Source organism: Pan paniscus, chromosome 4 (assembly GCF_029289425.2).
Source record: "Pan paniscus chromosome 4, NHGRI_mPanPan1-v2.0_pri, whole genome shotgun sequence".
Lineage (NCBI taxonomy): Eukaryota > Metazoa > Chordata > Mammalia > Primates > Hominidae > Pan > Pan paniscus.
The window spans coordinates 75,388,052-75,408,899 of NC_073253.2; the positions used below are offsets into that span (position 1 = coordinate 75,388,052).

General features: G+C 40.2%; 1 protein-coding gene across 3 annotated transcripts in view; it reads right to left on the minus strand.

Moving 5' to 3' along the window:
- Positions 1 to 18,769, minus strand: part of DNAJC21 (DnaJ heat shock protein family (Hsp40) member C21) — a 28,716-nt gene extending 9,947 nt beyond the window's left edge. For 2 of the 3 annotated variants that reach the window (XM_034960188.3, XM_014344927.5), the window contains exons 1-9: positions 18,433 to 18,769; positions 14,462 to 14,555; positions 12,532 to 12,655; positions 12,099 to 12,221; positions 10,749 to 11,053; positions 9,371 to 9,522; positions 7,519 to 7,606; positions 3,677 to 3,835; positions 2,899 to 2,941 (exon numbers count right to left, since the gene is read on the minus strand). In XM_034960188.3, coding sequence (XP_034816079.2) covers positions 2,899 to 2,941; positions 3,677 to 3,835; positions 7,519 to 7,606; positions 9,371 to 9,522; positions 10,749 to 11,053; positions 12,099 to 12,221; positions 12,532 to 12,655; positions 14,462 to 14,555; positions 18,433 to 18,766 — 1,422 coding nt within the window. In that variant the 5' untranslated portion in view covers positions 18,767 to 18,769. Of the gene's footprint in view, positions 1 to 2,898; positions 2,981 to 3,676; positions 3,836 to 7,518; positions 7,607 to 9,370; positions 9,523 to 10,748; positions 11,054 to 12,098; positions 12,222 to 12,531; positions 12,656 to 14,461; positions 14,556 to 18,432 lie in introns of all 3 variants that reach the window. The other variant, XM_034960187.3, reaches the window with a different exon arrangement.
- Between the last annotated feature and the right edge of the window lie 2,079 nt (positions 18,770 to 20,848).

A 20,848-nucleotide genomic window follows, 5' to 3' on the forward strand; every position in this document is an offset into this window, starting at 1 on the left:
TATTTTTAGTAGAGACGGGGTTTCACTATGTTGGCCAAGCTGATCTTGAATTCCTGACTTTGTGATCCACCCGCCTTGGCCTCCCAAAGTTCTGGGATTACAGGCGTGAGCCACCGCACCTGGCCAACTCTCACTATTTTAAAAGTCAATATAGATACATAAATTTCTTTTTAACAAATGCAATGTATGAAGATCTATTACCCTTATTCCTTTTGATGACTCAAGTTTTCCCTAATTGGCAGGCCCCGCAAGCTGGATCTTGAGTACTTCTAACGTATCCCCGTCAGTTTTTGAGCACTTCCTTAGTTTCTAGTATAAGATGCTCTAGGCTCACGTTCCACTTTCCTAGTCTCAGCCCTGAAATCAGGTATTTCTCCAAAGAGCAAGCCTGTTTCCTTTTCATAGAAAAGTGAACTTAAAAACCAATACATGTGCATTAGGTGTACTCACTGCTAGGGGTGTCACTGCTTCTAGGTCCTCACAATGCACACTGCTCACACACTTACTTTCTTTAAATCATGGGCTCATACCAACATCTCCACTTCAATGCAACTCCACAGTATTCTTCTTCTCTTTTCCTCAATTTATATTTGTATTTCCCTCTTCCCACAAAAAGAATATGGTTCCCAGCTACAATTTATTCATTTAATTCCTTTTTTTTGGGGAGGGGTCAAGGATCAAATAATTTAATTTTCTTAAGATGTCAATACAACCTACACTGTGAACAAATTCAATATAATTTCTATAAAAATCCCAATAGCACAGGATTTTTTTTTACAGAACTATTGCTTAAAATTTTTAAATTTGATTATGAACTATAACTAGCCAAGCACTCACGAAAAAGAGGAGGCATTATACTTCCTGATTTCAAAACATATTAAAAGCTACAATAACAAAAACAATGTGGTACTGACACAAAGACAGGTAAACAGATAACAGAACAGAATACAGCACAGAAATGAACTCTTCTATATATGATTAAATGATCTTCCACAAAGTTGCCATGAGCATATGATAGAGAAAAGATAATCTCTTCAAAAAAAAAAAAAAACATAGTGAAAACTGCATGTCTACACTGATAAAGCTGGATCCTCTCCTTGAATCATATACAAAAAATATTTTAAATAAAATACACATAAAAATCACTAACAAACCTCTTAGAAAAAATATAGGGGAAAGAAATGACATGGGTCTTGGCACCATTTTCTTAGACACAACATTAAATACGTGATTAACAAAGAACAGAAAAATTTAACTACGTGATACTTCAACATTTCTGCACATCAATGCCTCCTATGAAATTGGTGAAAATATTACTCATTTACTTTCAAAAATACCACACCAATACCACCAAAAAACATACTAAATTCAGGACTTACTTTTTTGGCAGTTAAATTTTATCTTTCAACTATATCCCTTGGAAGGTATTCAGTCAGAGTACTATGTTTGAGTTACTTGAATTAAATTTTCTTTCCTGTCAGTCAGGGTCATTTGTTTCTATTTACATTCAGTTTTAATCTGGGAGGGTTTTCTTGTACAATCCTTGTTGGTTATGGAATTTTTCTGGCCATACAGAAAACTTCCCCAATCTCAAGTTTCAAGATACTCATTATTTGCTGCCGTCTGCTCTTAAATCTATCAGTACATGTCTCCACACTGCCCTTCCCTTCAAAAAGAGCTTAGAAAATATCAGGAAAAGTGTTACATCAAGCTAGGTCTGAACTTGCTACAATCAGGAATCATAAACGAGAGATGCTATAAAGGAATATAGCTTTTGAGAGAAACAATGGGGTGTTCATTTGAAGCATTTTCATCAGTAAGAAAATACTAACGTATGTGTTTATGGTTGCAATCAATAGAATCTATGCTCCATTAATCAAGGTAATACAGGCTCAGGTTAAACATAAATCTCTCTCCATTTATTTTGTCCTTACTGTAATGGTACTGACATACACAAAGGAAAGAGAAAGTGTTCCAAACTAATAATTATAAGGTGTTTGGATGGATGATGGTAGGCGTCAATTTATAAAAAGAACACATATTTGCTATGCGGTTTTATAACTGAAGCAAAAAGTTCCAAATTACAATTTTAAGTGATTAACTCATGTGTCATGTATCATTTTTTGAATAGGAAACTGATTTTAAAAAAGACTATTAAATATATTATTATAACCATTTGGATAAATAAACCAAATCTAAAGTTTTATTAAAAAGCATTAATGTGTTTTCTTAAAAATATTTAATACTTAATGTAAGTTAATATAACTAGATTATACTAAAATGCCATAAAACCAAATATCCTTGGTAAAATGGACAAATTCACTTTATTTTTATAGGTATAACAACATAATACCATTTTATTTAAAAATAGTCCTTAAGACAGAGAATGAATTTGGACTTCAGCTGTGAAATATTTAAATTACTTAAACTTCAGAAAAATAGAAACATTTTTTCAAGACTCACAATCATTACAAGTTTCTAACCAAATGTTCCTTTTGCGATGTTTATGTTGTTGGCAGAATAAACTGAGATAAAAAAATGACCAATCCCAGATTTTCCTATTTCAAGATTTTAATTGTTGTCTTGACTTAAAAGCCTTTTGTGAGATGTATTCAGATTTTTAAAATACTGAAAATTCAGCTAATTCATACCAGGGGAATTCTACATGCATACTTGTTAAACACACTGGCAGTCATAATTAAGTTTGTTATTACATACATACAAGGGGGGGAAGCACTAAAAAAGGAAAATATTTCTAATTCCTTTTTAATCAATCTTACAATCAACATAAAATTATGGAGTATAAGTTTCTCTCCTTAACACAGACTACACTGAATAAATAAGAGCACTGCAACTTTATTGTTGGCATTTAATGTTAACAAAACCTTTCTAACATACCTGTGCTGGTTTCTGTTTCTTTTTCTTCTGTTTTTTAGAAAGCCTAAGAGCAAATATAAATCGAAATGTCAAATACTTGACTCTGTGAAGAGTAAGTGGAAAAAAAGAAAAGTTGAAACACTAGTGATAAAGTAGTAAAACAGAAGTAAAAGATTAAAAATATTTAATATCTTAAAGCATTAAAAGGAAAATAAAGTATTCACATTGTCATTTTAGAGAATAACACAAGGCTGTAGTTCAATGGATAGTAATTAGCTTATCAACTGCCAGGTATAAAAACTGCTTTTAATATAGTGATAATATGTTCTATAAATACTATAGTTGACGTCTGTATCCACTTCAACACTATAAAGTTCCATTAACTAGAAAATATGGAGACAATATTTTCTAGTTAGAATAACTTCCTTGGGATAAAACAGCCTTTAAGGCCGGGCGCAGTGGCTCACGCCTGTAACCCCAGCACTCTGGGAGGCTGAGGCAGGTGAATTACCTGAGATCAGGAATTCAAGACCAGCCTAGCCAACATGGTGAAACTCTGTCTCAACTAAAAACACAAAAATTAGCTGGGCGTGGTGGTGTGTGCCTGTAGTCCCAGCTACTTGGGAGGCTGAGGGAGGAGAATCACTTGAACCCACAAGTTGGAGGTTGCAGTGAGCTGAGACTGCGCCACTGCACCCCAGCCTGGGCAACAGAGTGATTCTCCATCTCAAAAAAAACCTTTTAATGCAATCTCTGAATGTGATAAGTATTTCTAGTGACATTTAATATTTAGAAGTACTTTTGTTTTGGTGCATCTTCCATTTCTTCCTCAGAATTGTCATCTAATGGATTTTCATCAATTTGAGGTCTTGAAAAATTTTCTTCTTCCTCCTCCAGCTGTTGTTTTAGCAAGGCCACCATTTCCCGATGCTTCTTTGACTTCTCATGATTCTTCATGCTGAAAGAGCAATCTGACGTGAGCAGCTGCGCTAAAATTAGTTCACGTGTCCAGATAATGTTGCTGGATAACTGCAACCAAGATAAAATTTGCTTTTTTCCCACTAAGCAAAACGTTTATGATTCTATTTATTTACTTTTTTCTTTTTTTTTATTTGTTCATGATTTTATACAGAGAAACAGAACGTGTCAGGATTCCTTGGCAGTGAGCATACTGGAAACTCGTGGCCACACTCTTTCTTTCCGTACCACAGCTTTCCCTGTCTTTCTCTGTCCTTTTATCTACATACATTTTCTTCCTTTCTGGGGATGGGGGAATGTCGGCAGGGGGAGGTTTGGACAAATTCTCTACTTATTATTTTGATTTTTCAATTCTTAAAGCTTCCGCCATTGTTTTCTTTTAATCACTAAGTATTTGCTAAGTGTTTTTACATTCCAGGCCATCCCACAGACTTGGAGGGATCACTGGGAAATTAGAAGACACACATTTTAATGTTAAAAGGAAGAGCCCCCTGGACTAGAAAAATGGTGGTGGGAAGGCTTGAAATACAAGAGCAGTTTACTGCCTCTTGCTTTTTCAACAGCTGCTTTTCACCTTCTCAGGAGAGGTCTCCTTTCTCACTCTCACCACCGTAATGTACATTCAGACACATCTCTATCCCTGTGTTCAAAACCCTGCTGGCAATGTCTGTCTCAGCACACCTACAGGCAACTAAAAAGCATTCAACAAAACAGGGTTGACAACATAAGCTACAAGAATTATATCAACTAAAAAGCAGGAAACTTTGTCAACTATCTACTTCATCTCATCTGTTCAGGCTTTTGGTATTATAGTTTTAGTTGCTGTTTTTCTTTCCTACTAAAATTCTCCTTGAGACCAAGCTGCCCTGGAGATAATGGAAGATCCTGTGTCTGAAAGTAAGTCCTCCAAAAAAGTTATAAGCACATGTCAAAAGGACACAAGGGTGGTTTGAAGGAATGCTCACTAACCAATTCTGGAAAAATTTGAGCATGAAAAGGTCAGTAATGAATTATAAAACACTCAAAAAAAGAAATAAATTCAAACTGATAATAGATAAATGGATAAAACGGAAGGCTCCTGTTTACAGCAGAAGGCCAAGTGCTAACTGATAAAAATTGGAGGGGGTACTGGCACTGGAAAAGCATCATTCTGCAACCATCATAAAAAAGACTGACGCAAGCTAAAACCATCAACAGATGCTAAAGCTATGAGGAAAACTTTTATGAGAAGCAAGATATCTGCATAGTTTTAAAGTGTCTCCTCACAGATTAAACATGTTACAAGGGAAAACCTGTTGCAAGGGAAAAAATACTAACTCTATAGTAAAATTAGTAGTATAGTAGTAAAATTAGATGACACCTTGATTGGGTGATGAAAATTATCACGACAAATGAGGGGTAGAAGGACTTTACGTGTCTCCAGCTATGAATCCCTGAGAGCACAACACGCTTGTGCGGCGTCCCACCTGGGGCTGCATGACCTGAATCTAATCATGAGGAAATGCACAAAGACAAAATGAGAAGAATTCTATGAAAAAAGTGAAAACAGTGTACTTCTAAAATGTAAACAGCATAAAAGACAACACAAGCTGTTCCAGATTATGATCTTAGACTGCATTCTGTATTGGAGAAAAATTCTATATTAATAAACAATTGATTGGCAAAATTGGAATGCAGGTAGTAAATTAGATAAAAATACCATATCAATGTTAATAATTTCTTTTATTTGGTCACTGTAGCATGGTTACATAAGAGAATAACCTTACTCTTTTTTTTTATTTTGAGACGGAGTTTTGCTCTTATTGCCCAGGCTGGAGTGCAATGGCACGATATTGGCTCACCACAACCTCCGCCTCCTGGGTTCAAGCGATTCTCCTGCCTCAGCCTCCTGAGTAGCTGGGATTACAGGCATGCGTCACCACGCCCAGCTAATTTTGTAGTTTTAGTAGAGACGGGGTTTCTCCATGTTGGTCAGGCTGGTCTCAAACTCCCAACCTCAGGTGATCTGTCCACCTCGACCTCCCAAAGTGCTGGGATTACAGGCGTGAGCCACTGCGCCCAGCGAGAATAACCTTATTCTTAAGATATAGTGAAGTATTTAGAGGTAAAGGAACACTATATATGTAAGTTACTTTCAAATTATTCAGAAAAATACTGTGTGTGTTGAGCGTGTAGAAAGAGGACATGCAAATTGTGCAAAACGTTAGTAACAGGTCAATCAGACACACTATATTCTCTTCTTGCAATTTACCTTTAAGTATGTCATTTCCAAATAAAAAAAAATTTTTAATCTCCTTCATTGTTGACCTTTTTCTTGCTTGTTTCTAATTTTTCTGCCTCTTTCCACTTCCCCTAGTACTCTGTCATTTCTCCCTGAGGTCATATGGTAATACCATTTATGACTCTCACAGCGCCATTCTCATCCTTTGGCCTCCTTTCTCTCTGATTGCCCATTTTGCTTTTTTTCCCTTGCTGATTCTACTCTCATTTTCTCCCGTGTTGTTTCCTCCCTCCTTTATAATAATGGTATCCGTTTTAATACTTCTTTCTTCATCATTGTTCCCCTAAGATAAAGTTCTTCCACTTCAGCAAAGATACTCTGGGCCAGACAAGTTTAAAGCCCCTATATTGGCAGCATCAGCCTGCATGGGACAATGATGGTGGGAAGTGAGTCTGACACCAATGATGGAGGGAGATGATTAGACACGGTCTAGACTTTTTGCCCATGTGACTATGTCTTCTTTGCCAAAACAAGCAATGTTTCTGGAGACAGTGCATGTGTTTTAAAAGCAGCTCTTATATAGGAATACTGGGATGAGTGACAATCAATACAACAGGTTTAATGGCAGGTACAAATACCTCTTTCTACCCTGCTGGAAAGGAATCCCCCGAGACAGTATGTGGGGCTAGTTATCAACTGCTACAAGCACATTGTTTTTAGAACTTTAAAAGTGTTACACTTCACCTCAAAAAAAAAACACAAGGGCCAGGCGCTGTGGCTCACGCCTGTTATCCCAACACTCTGGGAGGCCGAGGTGGGTGGATCGCCTGAGGCCAGGAGTTTGAGACCAGCCTGACCAACATGGTGAGACCCTGTCTCTACTAAAAATACAAAAATCAGCCGGGCGTGGTGACCTGCATCTGTAGTCCCAGCTACTTGGGAGCTTGAGGCAGGAGAATCGCTTGAATCCAGGAGGTGGAGGTTGCAGTGAGCTGAGATCGTGCCATTGCACTCCAGCCGGGGCAACAGAGTGAGACTCTGTCTCAAAAAAAAAAAAAGAAAAAAGAAAACACAAGTTCAAAGATACTAAACTTACTCCTTTTAACTGGATGCAGTGGCTCACGCTTGCAATCCTAGCACTTTGAAAGGCTGAGGCAGGTGGAACACTTGAATCCAGGAGTTCAAGACCAACCTGGACAACATGGCAAAACCCCATCTCCAAAGAAAATATTTAGGTTGGTGCAAAAGTAACTGCAGTTTTTTAGCTGGCCATGATGGCAGGTTCCTGTAGCCCTAGCCACTCGGGAGGCTGACATGGGAGGATCATCTGAGTTCAACAGGTCGAGGCTGTGGTGAGTCATGACTGTGCCACTGCACTCCTGCCTTGGTGACAGAGTGAGACCCTGTCTCAAAATTAAATTAAATTAAATAAATAAACTTACGCCTTTTCTGTCTTGAACGATTTGTCACATGCTGGGCAGTAAAGGTCATCATAGAGCTCAGCGTCCTCGGCCTCATCACTGTCTTTACCTATGACAGGGAAGCCTACAGTAAGAACCCTCTTTGATCAGAGCACAAATCTAAAATATGCTAACAAATTAGAAATTAAATTTTTTTATTTCTTTACCTAAAAAAAAAATAATCCTAAGGATTTGAGTTGGCTTTTTAAAAGCAGCACTGTACTATAAGGAAAGGCTCCAAATAAAGCACCTTAACTTTCAAGTTCTTTTCCTAAGTCTACTTAGAAGAAGATATAAAACATCTTTAAAGTCTTGGATGTCAGCTAAGTTTAAAAAATTAAATCCCACTTTCATAGTTCTACCACGAAGCAGTTTTTCAACAAAGGTCTTTTCTTAGTTTACCTCTTGAGCAAGATTTGGTCGAAACACATTTACAACTGTGACTTACTCTTAAATACTTAATAAACTTAGTTTATAATATTCCATCACTGTAAGACGGATAGGCCATAAGTTAACATATGACATGTAAAGTTTAACATTATAAACTTTTTTTTAATAAGCTTTTGGCTTTATTACAACTGAATAATTACTATCAGTATAGTCCACAAAAACCAACTGACTAAAAAGCTCAATTGAAATTATTTTCACAAATCCGTATTCTATTTTTGAAGAAACAAACATGTAAACTGTCATTTGGGATTTATTATAGGACCAATAAATATCTCAAGGTATCTTCCATATTCTACATGTTGGTTATTTATAAATGATGTCAGTATGATTTTGAAGGACTGTCTCATTGAAATCATAAATGATCAAAATATACCCTATCTAGTGTTAATGTTTAATATATGGTGTTAATTTTCCATTATGGTATTGTAGACTTTCAATATATCATGTATGTGAAATTTTAATTAATCGAATAGTTAACAATACTGGATTTGAAGCAAAAACTCTGGATCTAAAAATGGTCATACATTCTCAGGCACATCTCATAGCTTCTCAGAGTCCTAGTTTCCACAACGGCAAAACAGAGACAATTCCATGAGCAAAACCTCCATGTAAGGGGGATTGTGTGACGATCCAGTGAGAGCTTGTACGTGAAAGGACTTTATAAATTGTAAAACTCGATGGAAATTAGGCCACCTCACATTTATAGAGTGCTTTATAATTTTCAAAGTACTTTCAAAAGTATTACTTCTGATTCATTAATAAAACGCTTCACTTCCTAGTCATTTTGAATAAATAAAAGTTTATCATTTTATTATTTGGGCTACGAATCTGAAAAATCACATTTGTAGATAAGGTAAAACTGGGTCAATTTTATAGAGACAGTGGGGAAAATCAGATATACAGCTATTCTCAAAAATGCCTAATCCTTGCCTTTTAAGGTAGTCAAATACCTGTGCTCTAATGATAGCAGCAAAAAAACACAACATTTTGGCACACCAAGAGGAGCCCTTCTATAAAGTCACAAGGGAGAGGAAGAATTTATACACAACACATAGATTCTCATGCAATATCAGCTTTTCTAGAAATAGTTAATATTAAAACTTGACCTATCACTTAATTGAATTTTCTTTAATAGTCACACTTGTAAACATGTCCATTTGTCATATTACGCAGCTAGAAGTACACACTGTTTAGGACATGGTCAGAAAAGAATTTGTTAATCAAATTACTTGAATTAGACTAGCTCAGCCGACTACCTTTGGCCCATACAACATTATTTTTAATTATTTGCCACATTTAAAAATTGGGAGATGTCAAATAAGCAAGGAGATTTCCAGCTTCACTTAAAAAACAAAAAAGATAAATAAAATAAAAATAATATTACCATCCTCCTCATCTTTGAGTTCATGTTCTTCCATTTCATTTTCATCCGATCCATCTCCAAACTCCTTCTCATACCGTGCCTCCATCTCCTGGAGCTCTTTCTCCAAATTGGCCATAGTCATCCAGCTCTGTTCTCTGTACTGCTCCACCAGTCTAGACACATACAGCACAGTCTCACAGCGACAAGCACGCCTCTGCATGGTTTTCACTTACTACTTAGGTTTAAAATCCATTCCCACTAGAGAGCTTGCTCCCAACCTATCCACGCTTACAAACTTAAAACCTGTGCTTAGTTAAAACCAAGGCAAAGTCACTTAAACCTCTTACCTGTTTATGGTTAATTTTAATTGCTCCAGTAGTAGATAACAGGTTTTGAAACATGAAACTCAGCAACTTATTAAAAGTCTTCAGATGATTTTAAGTCATGTAGGTAAAGTGTTAATTTTCAAAAGATGAGGGTGGGATGAGTAGAATTCTTAAGAAGCGAATAATTTTTAAAAGTATGCTATAATGCTCTGGACACAATGCATTTACAGTAACTTTTTAATAACAAAACTTTAGAGGAACTAAAATGAACTGAGTATCTCAGAGTACACTGACCAAAAGGCAGTACTGCACGGTGGCTAAAGCAGGAAAGTCTGGAGTCAGAATTCTCAGGTTCAATTCCTGACTCTACCATTTACTGGCTCTGTGATCTCAGGCCTGTCAGCCTTGTTTCCTCAGAAGAACAAGGAGGATAAGTACTTCACAGCATTGCTGTGAGGAAGGCACTTAGAACATGGCCTTGCACAGAGGAAGAATTCAATTAACGCTAGTTATTAATTAAAATTATTAAATTTTACAAAATTCTAAAGGATCTCTCAAATGTAAAGGGTCTCTGAAGGAAAATATCCAATTCAAATAAAAATTTTAGGCCAGGCACTGTGGCTCATGCCTGTAATTCCAGCACTTCGGGAGGCTGAGGCGGGCAGATCACTTGAGGCCAGGAGTACGAGACCAGACTGGCCAACAGGGTGAAACCTCGTCACTACTAAAAATACAAAAATTAGCTGGGCATGGTGGCATATTACATCTGCAATCCCAGCTACTTGGGAGGCTGAGACAGGAGAATCACTTGAACCTGGAGGCGGAGGTTGCAGTGAGCCGAGATCGCACCATTGCACTCCAGCCTGGGTGACAGAATGACACTGTCCCAAAAATAATAATAATTTTTACACAGTAGATGAAAAAACACTATCCAATGCCACAATTTAAAAAAGAAGAAAAAGCAGGATAAAGCCAGGCTGATGACTGAACCCAACATGAACATGTAAGGTACCTCTGGTGCTGCCTCTGACCCCCACCGATACTGAGTAGAGGGCCCCACGCACGCTACGCACTTGGCCTGCTTTAGCTTCTGCTGCCGCCTCATCTCTTCGGCTTTCCTCGCCTTCTCTGCATTCTGTTCTTCCACAAGTTTTCGATGCGCCTGCACTCTTTTATCTCTTTTACGAATGAAAGCTACCAGCTGACGGACAAGTTCATTCTTCTCTTTCCTTGCTTTGTCCCGAATCTTTTTGTTTTCTTTTTCCATGGCTCGTTTTTCCCAGCGGTTTGAAGCTTGTCGTGTATCATATTCTTCCTTCCATGCAAAATTCTTTTGAGTGCAGAAACTCTGCCAATAAGCGTAGAAAGGATGGACTACCTAGCGACAAAGAAAACAGATTAACTTCTGCGCTTTAAGATTTTTTTTTTAGAAAAGCAGTAAATATTACTGATGCGAAACATCTTTTACCTTTCTTTTTTCATGTATATAACACTTCTAATAATCTCTGGAGAAGACAGTACTTTTAAGGCTTTCCAGAAAAAATCACTCTTCAAAATAAACTTAATGAGAAAATAAAAATAGCCTTACTAATCACTAGATGGGACCATGGTGATTAGTAAATAATCAGTAAACAATTAGTAAATTAAAAGGGAAAAGTAGGCATGGTGGCTCACGCCTGTAATCCCAGCACTTTGGAAGGCTGAGGTGGGTGGATCACCTGAGGTCAGGAGGCCAACATGACGAAATCCTGTCTCTACTAAAAATACAAAAATTAGCTGAGCATGGTGGTGGGAGCCTGTAATCCCAGCTACCTGGGAGGCTGAGGCAGGAGAATCGCTTGAACCCGGGAGGCTGAGGTTGCAGTGAGCTGAGGTGGTGCCAATGCACTCCAGCCTGAGCAACAGAAGTGAAATGCCATCTCAAAAAAAATAAACAAATAAAATAAAAAATAAAAAGGGAAAAGTAAAGGGGGAAGGTTGCAAGAGATCGAAAAGCTACTTCGGAAAGGAAGAGAGACAAAGAGAGGTCATGGGATAGGTCCGAGAACTAGAACCAATTGTTTTAAAACAAGGAAATGAGAAGCTGGGAGCTGTGGCTCATGCCTGTAATCCCAATCTTTTGGGAGGCCAAGGAGGGAGGCCAGGAGTTCAAGATCAGCCTGGGAAACTTAGCAAGACCCCATCTCTATAAAACAACTGACAAATTAGCTAGATGTCATGGCGCACACTTGTGTTCCCAGCTACTCAGGAGGCTGAGGTAGGAGGATTGCTTAAGCCCAGGAGTTTGAGGCTGCTGTGAGATATGATCATACCACTGCACTGCAGCCTGGGTGACAGAGTGAGACCATCTCAAAAAATAAAATAAAATTTAAAAATGACACAGTGATAAATACTAATTATAGAACAATGCATTTTTATTTTACCGTATCATAGTCACTCTGGGAGTCTCCAAAAGTTGGGAAATCATCAACCTCTTCCTCTAACACAGATTCTAGTTCTTCCTTGGCAATCATTTCAAAAACATTACGATACACCGTGTAAAATCCCTAAAAAACAGTAACAAAAACAAATTCTTAATACTTTTGCAGCCTAATCACAGAAAAAGATTTTAAAATACAAAATGAAAAATTTTAATGTTGAAGAATTTTGGGACAAAGTTCAGTCCCTGCAATACATTTAGATTTCAACTAGAGGTTTTTATACACTGACAGTTTAAACATGAAGGCAATGCATCTTCAGTTTTCAAAATGAACACTGCTTCACTTTCTATTACAGAATAGTTTTAAGAATTCTCTTTGTATGTGAGTCTTAATGAAGTACTTGATGAGAAATTAAGGGTGAGTTCATTTATCTTACCTTTTCATCATCTCCATAACCAGAATAACAGGTAACGGTGAAATAGCGTAGCAAATCTAAGCTGTCATCTTGATATTCGCCATCAAGCCCACCTTTAAGTAGGGCCTCTCTATGATTATCATACCTGAAAAACAAAAATTAGCATCATTGTGAAGGCTGAATAAGTAAGAATTCAAAAGGATTTCTTGCTCCTTTTGAATATTATTATTGTACATTTTTGGTTGTGGATATGTCCAATCCATAACCAAAAATTTTTAATGAAATATTAACATGAAAAGAGTTCATAATCTTTCACAGAACTGTTAATTATAACTAGGCCTGCAACTTCTGATACATTATACAATGCTAGCCCACATGAACAGGGGAATTTAAAAAGCCAAGGAATTTCCATGACTGTCTCTGAGTCCTGTACTTCCACAGGAAAGAAACATAAAACAGGACATAGGAAATCTGGCCCACAGAATCATTACACATCTGTGATTTGGAAATTTACCAAGATGCACTGGAATAAGAATCTTCCTAAATTTATGTCAACTTAATCTAGGAGCTTCACACACATACAACTGCTTCTCATAATAACTCTGTAAAGGCAGTTATTATCTCCATCTGATATAAAAGGAAATGGAAGCTCAGTGATATTACATAATTTGTCATCCATAATAATAAAACCAGTAACCAGCAAAGTCTGAATTCAGAAGCAGGTCTCCTACATTGGGAAGACCAGCTCCTAGCCACTACATGGTACTGCTTCCAGGTAAAAAGAGAGTTACTAGGCAAGAGCTTTGACTAAAAAGACAAAGGAATCCCAAGGATCAGAAAACAACCCAAGATCTTGAGAAGAGAGTAGGCAAAAGGAAGTCAGGAAAGAATTTCAAAGTTCTGGGAAGAAGGCAAAAGCAATTCTAAGACCAGATCTCCAAATTCCTTGAGTAGAGAAATGTTCAGGATCCTCTCTCTGAGTTTCTTATGAAACACAATTTTGTAAGAATTTTCTTTGCAGCCTTTCTTTCTTGACAACCATCTGGTTGTACACTGTTTAACAGAAAGATGACTTGCACAGTAGCTCTTTGTAAGAGCAGGATCTTGCACAGTTATGTCAAAGCTTAAAACCTATTTCCTTGTAGCAAAAAGTTAATTGAGAATCTGAAAACTCAGAACTTCAACATAGTAATTTTCATCTGGAAATTATTTTAAATGATCAGACCATCATTAGTAGTATCTGTCACAGATGCAGAAGCTTAATTCAATTTCTTCATATAAAGTAGTTTTGAGGATTACCATTCTTGTATTAAAACACTGTATTGGTTGAGCACAGTGGCTCATACTTGTAATCCTAGCACTTTGGGAGGTCAAGGCAGGTGGATTGCTTGAGGTCAGGAGTTTGAGACCAGCCTGGCCAACATGGTGAAACCCCGTCTCTACTAAAAAAAAAAAAAAAAATACAGGTGTGTGGTGGCACACACCTGTAGTCCCAGCTACTCAGGAGGCTGAAGCAGGAGAATCGCTTGAACCTGGGAGGCGGAGGTTGCAGTGAGCTGAGATTGCGCCACTGCACTCCAGCCTGGGTGACAGAGCAAAACTGCGTCTCAAAAAAAAAAACAAAAAACGAAAACCTTCTTCCTGTCTGATATCAGTAAATCTATCATACACCAAAGGGTATTTAATGAGAAGTCACCTAAAGTATCAAAATTAAAACTATATAATATCACCAAACTTTCTGTTTCACCCCCTATGATATCAGATAATTGGAGCAATCATTTCCAAGCTTCCTTCTGACCCAAACGTTAGATTTTATGTGATGACTAGGTGACAGATGTTTCAGAACACACCAAAAACCATTTAATGTACTAAATTTGAAAAAACAACCACCTATATTGATAACTGCTCCCAACATCATAAACTAGGATGGGAAGGACAGCGTGATGCTCACCATGCTCTTTCCTGAGGGTCACTCAACACATCATATGCTGCTTGGATTAATTTAAATTGTTCAGCTGCTTCTGCGGCATTATCCAGATTTTTATCTGTTAAAGTCACAGAAATTTAAGTCAATCAAAAACGTACAGGACAGAATCTAAATAAGACATTTTCCATCAGAAATGCCACAAACAGATGAGAAGTGCACAAAACAAGAAACAACCAGGGCCAAGCAGAAAGACTCCACGTAACAGTCAATAATCAGGATTTGTTAAAAGCATCAATCTAAGCAGAAATTTGAGGCTTTTCCCTAAGCCTTGGTACATCACTAAACAGTCAACTGGGCTGGGCGTGATGGCTCACGCCCACTGTAATCCCAGCACTTTAGGAGGCCGAAGCAGGTGGATTACTTGAGGTCAGGAGTTCGAGACCAGCCTGGTGGTCAACATGGTGAAACCCCGTTTCTGCTAAAAAATACAAAAGATTAGCCCAGTGTGGTGGCGCATGCCTGTAGTCCCAACTACTCGGGAGGCTGAAGTGGGAGAATCACTTGAACCCAGGAAGCAGAGGTTGCAGTGAGCCTAGATTGCACCACTGCGCTCCAGCCTGGGTGTTAGAGCGAGACTCCATCTCTAAAATGAATAAAATAAAATAAAATAAAAGTAAAACAAGTCAACTGGATATCCACAAAAGGAAAAACCTGAGTAGTATAAATTTTACTTTTAAAAGGAGTAAAATAAATAAAATCAGTTCTAGAAAGACTTATTTTGTACTAGATTATGTTTAGTGCTGACATTGTTTTTTTCTTTCTCATCAATGTATATCAAAAGAAATCTCATAAAGTTTAAAAAATACACACTAATTAGTTATTATTTCCTTAGCTGTGCTTCCTGAACCATGGAATTCAGAAAGCGTCCTTGCCTCAGGGTGGTACCCAGCTTGCAAGACAGCACCCCGCCTCCTGGCATTCACACCTTGTGCAGTCCCTTCTGTGTCAGCAAGGGTAGTCTGTGTGACCAACAGGAGATGGCAGAAGTAATGGTACCTCACTTCCGAGATGAGGTTATAAAAGACTGCAGTTTCTACCTTGGGCTTTCTCTCTCTCTTGATCACTCTGGGAGTGGCCAGCTGCCATAGCATGAGCAACTCAGGCTGCCTATGGAGAAGCTGGAGAAGCTCATGGGGTGAAGGAGGCCCTGGCCAATAGCTGGCAGAGCACTGAGGCCTGCCACAACCACATGAGTTGGTGGTTGGTGAGCTGGTGAGTTGGTGAGCAGGAAGCAGGTTCTTTCAGACAATGAGAAAGCCAAAACCACCTAGCAAAGCCACTCCCAGATTCTCATCCTTAGAAACTGTGGGAGTCCATATAGTCAACATAGGCTTGCTGTTTTTGTTGTTTGTTGTCTTAAGCCCTGAGGTATTGGTAATTTGTTACATAGCAATAGACAACTAATATATTCAGAAAGTAAAACATTTTGAATTGACTATGGAGAACACTAAAGTTTTTTTTTTTTTTTTTTTTTTGAGATGGAGTCTCGTTCTGTCACCAGGCTGGAGTGCAGTGGCGCGATCTTGGCTCACTGCAACCTCTGCCTCCTGGGTTCAAGCGATTCTCCTGCCTCAGCCTCCCAAGTGGCTGGGACCACAGGTGTGCGCCACCACGCCCAGCTAATTTTTGTGTTTTTAGTAGAGACAGGGTTTCACCATGTTGGCCAGGATGGTCTCCATCTCCTGACCTCAGGTGATCCGCCCACCTCAGCCCCTCAAAGTGCTGGGATTACAGGTGTGAGTCACCGCACCTGGCCGGAGCACACTAAAGTTCTTTAAGCTACAGCTCAATACTTCCCTTCTAAGAACTTACAAGAAAACATGACAGCAATGTCTTATCTACAAATAGTTTTGCCGCCCTAGAACATAGCTCTTCAGGGCTTCCTGCTGCCCATTCTCAGATACCATCACACTGATGCCATAAAAACAGGTTTGGTTTCAAAGGAGTTAACTGATACTTTAGTCATATTTGCATGCTTCTTCCTAGCACTGATTTCTAATTAATCACCAAATCTGGTCATTTTTCCTTCCCAACATCTCCTCCCCTTGCGCTTTCCCCCTCCCGCTGACCCCAAGCCTGGCTTGGGCCCTTACCTGTCTGTCCACTGCGGACTCTCCCTAACTTCTGTCTCCAGCCCTCTTCAATCCACTAAGTAGTCTTCATAGTACCCTCCCATGGCAGCTTAATAAAACCAGCCACAACTCCCTTATTTAGCGAAGCAAATTTCACAGTCCTTGGGCTAATATTCAAGATTACAAGAAATACAATCTGATTTCAAACTACTCTTGTACTCAAGAAATACAATCTGATTTAACATCACTCTTCAGAAAATTACATACGCTTTTGGTCACAGCATTCTCTACTTCATTCACCCTTTCCCACCTAGAAAGTCAAGGAATTCCGAACTTCCTTCTAATTCCTAACTTGATTTCTAACAGTAACAACCCAAACTCCTAAGAATATGCTTCTACACTAACCCAAACTCTAAGAACATACTTCTACACTATTTTTACATTTATTAATTTTGGCTGTATCTTCTGACTTACTGCTATGATGAACATCAGTTCATTTACTTCTGCTCTTCTAATATATTTATAATCACATTTTTTCACGCCTCTGTTGGTAAGCATAACTTTAAATAACAGACCTACACCTCTATCTCTCACTCCATCACCATAGCCATTCCCTTTTGACTTTGGGTCCCTGCCCTTTCCTTCCACTCCTCTCATAATCCCTATTTTTCAGACCTGCAATGCACACCACCTTCAGTCAAACTGTCCCCCGGAACATCTTTTGTCCTCCACCATGCTATCCTCCATACTGTTGAGTTCACTTTTCCAAATTGCATTCCTCTTCGATCCAGTCCAAACTCCTCTGAGAAGGGGAAGACTCAATACAAAATGATAACTCCCTCCCTGAATTCCTGGAGCATATATTAGTTGTTCCATTAATCTAACCACCAATTATGTATGTTGCGATTTTTTTCTGGCAGTTGTATTTAACTTTTCGTTTGTGTAAGGCAGAAAGTTGTTTTCCTAACAAGACTGTAAGACCCCTGTCTCAGCATTTCCAAATCTACTTAGTGGAGTGCAGTGACTTGCATATATTGGATACTCTGTAACCGTGTTTACTGATGAATGCTAATATGAAAGCCTCTTCATATGAACCTCAAAAAGCTGAAAGTCAACTACTCTCTTAGTTTCCCAGCCTGGAAGATCAGATTACTTCATAAAAGTCACACAGGCCTGGATTACAGACCAATGAAACATCCAAAGGAAGGATACTTCTAAGTAAACATACAAACTTTACTGGGGAAGCCGCCTGATTAAAACCTTCCCCGGCAGAATCATGTCCAAAGTGAAGTACAAGGTCTGCTTAAACAGCTTATTAAAAGAAAAAAAAAAACAGCGTAAAAAGCGCATCCCTATTGAAAAGATATTTTACTAGCTCCCGTGTCTTAACTTCTTAACTAAGAAACGAAAACTTCAACATCAGGTTGAAGTATCTGGGATTCCCGGACGAGGTGGAGGGCAGCGGAGGAAAAACACCGAGAGGCTGCGCTGCAAGGGACGCAGGGAAAGGCAAGCCTGGGGCAGGTCTGAGTTCCGAGGCCCCGACTGCTCCCTCGTGGTGTCTGCGACCCGGTAGCGGGAGCAAGTGAGGTTGTTGGACTGCAGTTTTCCCCCTACAGTGGCGATGCGGGGCCGGGGTCGCGGGTATGAGGAGATGGGGTGTGAGCCGGGGTGCGCCAGGGCGGAGCGCTTCGCCCACCGAGACGGGCAGGGCGGCGCCGGGCACTGGCCGGGCGGGGCAAGGAGCTCCTAGGCCGCCAGGTCGCTCTCTGCTGGCTCCGCGGAGTCCGCCCGGGGGAAGGGAAGGTCGGGGAGGGCCGGGCTTCTCCGAGTGGCCGCGGCGGCTGCGGGCCAGGTACTTACCCGGGTGCCATTTCAGGGCCAGCTTCCGATAGGCCTTCTTGAGCTCCTCCTCGCTGGCGTCGCGCCGCACCCCCAGCGCCTCATAGTGACACTTCATCGCCCGACCGGGCGGGCGGCCGGCGCTGGGGCCCGGGCCGAAGCGGCGGCGGCGGCGGCGCTGGCACTCCTCTCCGGCGGGAGTCCGCCGCCCGCACCGGGCCAGCCAGCGAGCCCGGCGGCGGCGGCGGCAGCGGCGGTGGTGTAGGTCAGTGAAGGCGCGCGGTGGCGGCAGACGACGCGGGCTGCGGCACGCGAGAGCGCGGAGGGGGCGGTGCCGGCGGCCGCCGCTTCGCATGGGCTAGGGGTGGGCTCTGTGCCGGAAAGGGCCGCGCGGGAGAGGGTGGGGCCTCGGCGAGGTGAGAGGCGAGGCCCCGAGGAAGGAAGGCGGGGCCTTGGCGAGGAGAGAGGCAGGCCGCGCAGGAGAAAGGCGGGAGCTTGGCGGGGAAAGAGGAGGGCCGCGTGGGAGGAAGGCAGGCCTTGGCCGGGAAGAACAGGAGGAAGGCGGGACCTTGGTGTGAGAGGCGGGGCCTCGGCGGGGTGAGAGGCGGGGCCGCGCGGAAGGGAGGCAGGGCCACGCTGGTGTCATTGTGAGGGGCACAGATGGCGGTCAGTGTGAGTGGCAGCCGACCTGAGGGCTGAAGGGGGAGATAGGAGCTGGGATGGGAGAGGATTCTGGAAAATATCTGATTATAATTTCTCAATGGATTCCCGTTTTTATAGATAAGGCGATTCAGACTCCAAGTGGTCAAGTGGTTGGCTCAAGCCTCCTCAGCTAATACAGTAGCAGAATTCGGTTGGACTGAATATCAGGTTTTTTTTTTAATCTCTTTAATTCTCTTCAGCTGCCACTTAAGATCTCTGGTATTGATCATCTTAACCAATATGCTTGAGAAAGGACAGTTAGATTATTTAAGCGGAAACAATTTAAAAGGGAAGCATCAACACACTTAAAAATAATGAAAAGCCTTACCACCAACATGGATGAAATTGTGCTGATCTATCCATCCAACACACTTTAATCCTAACTTTCTGGCCTCTAATCCTACCTTTCCAAGATTGGTTTAGGTTAAGAAAGCAGTTAAAGGATAGTATTTAACTGGTAGGTTTTGGTTGATCTGACTAGCTGTATTACATTGTATTACAAGATGGAAGATCTGCACAATTATTCCAAACACTTTGAAAGGTATCAAAATAATACCATAATTGTTATTAAAATGCATTAATACACCAATATATTTCACTGTAATGTGGAATGTTTACATGCATCAGTTAGGTGTGGGTTGTATTTACTAACCATGTATGGTTAGCTATGTTGCTAACATCTATTGCACAGGGTTGGCGTACCCAAGCGGTTTAGTAAGGTTATCCTTCTCTTCCCCAATATGCTGCCCCCAGTAAAATAAAAAACCCACGCTAAGCTTCATCAGGTTACTTCACACGCCACTGACCAACCCACTACTCAGAATTCATACACTTCCCTTTTTCCCAGAGGAAGATTCTACAGTCTCAGTTAGTTGGTAAATTGGTAATGGATAAGGATTGAGAAGTCTGAGTTTGGGGGAGAATGAAACCTTTCCCCTCCTGAGAACAGAATTGGGATGGCGGGCGGGGGGAGGGGAGGGACAAAAAAAAACGGACAAGGAAAGTATTTTTTTCCCTCCAACTTAATTTGGAGTATTTTCTCCCTCCAACTTAATTTGGAGTATTTTCTCCCTCCAACTTAATTTGGTTTTGGATACAGCCTCTAGGAATCACTTACTTCTTTTACCTTCTGAAGTAAGGATTTTTGCCTATAACATGTATAATTAAAGGTAACTATGCTGGATATAAATTTCAGTCTAAAGGAACATCTTGACCAGGCGTGGTGGCTCATGCCTGTAATCCCAGCACTTTGGGAAGCCGAGGCAGGAGGATCCCTTCAGCCCAAGAGTTCAAGACAAGCCTGGACAACATAGTGAGAACTTGTCTCTACAAAAAAAAAAGCCAGGCATGGTGGCGTGGGCATGTAGTCGTAGTTACTCAGGAGGCTGAGGCAGGAATACTTGAGCCCAGGAGTTACAGCCTGCAGTGAGCTATGACCACACCACCACACTACAGCCCTGGGTGACAGAGCAAGACCCTGCCGCTAATAAATAAAGGAACATCTTTTATTAAACTGGTGCCCTTTAAATGACCAGACTTTAGAGATGATCCATTCCAGAAGAATTCTCAAATAAGATATCCATATAATTGTGAAAGGGAATTTGAGATATAAGGATATCTCTATATGGAAACTGTTAATTGAAAATTGTGAAATTGGAAATTACACCAAAACTCCACAATGCACACATCAAAAGTACAAGTTTATATCTCTACTCAAACTTACAACTTGTTGATC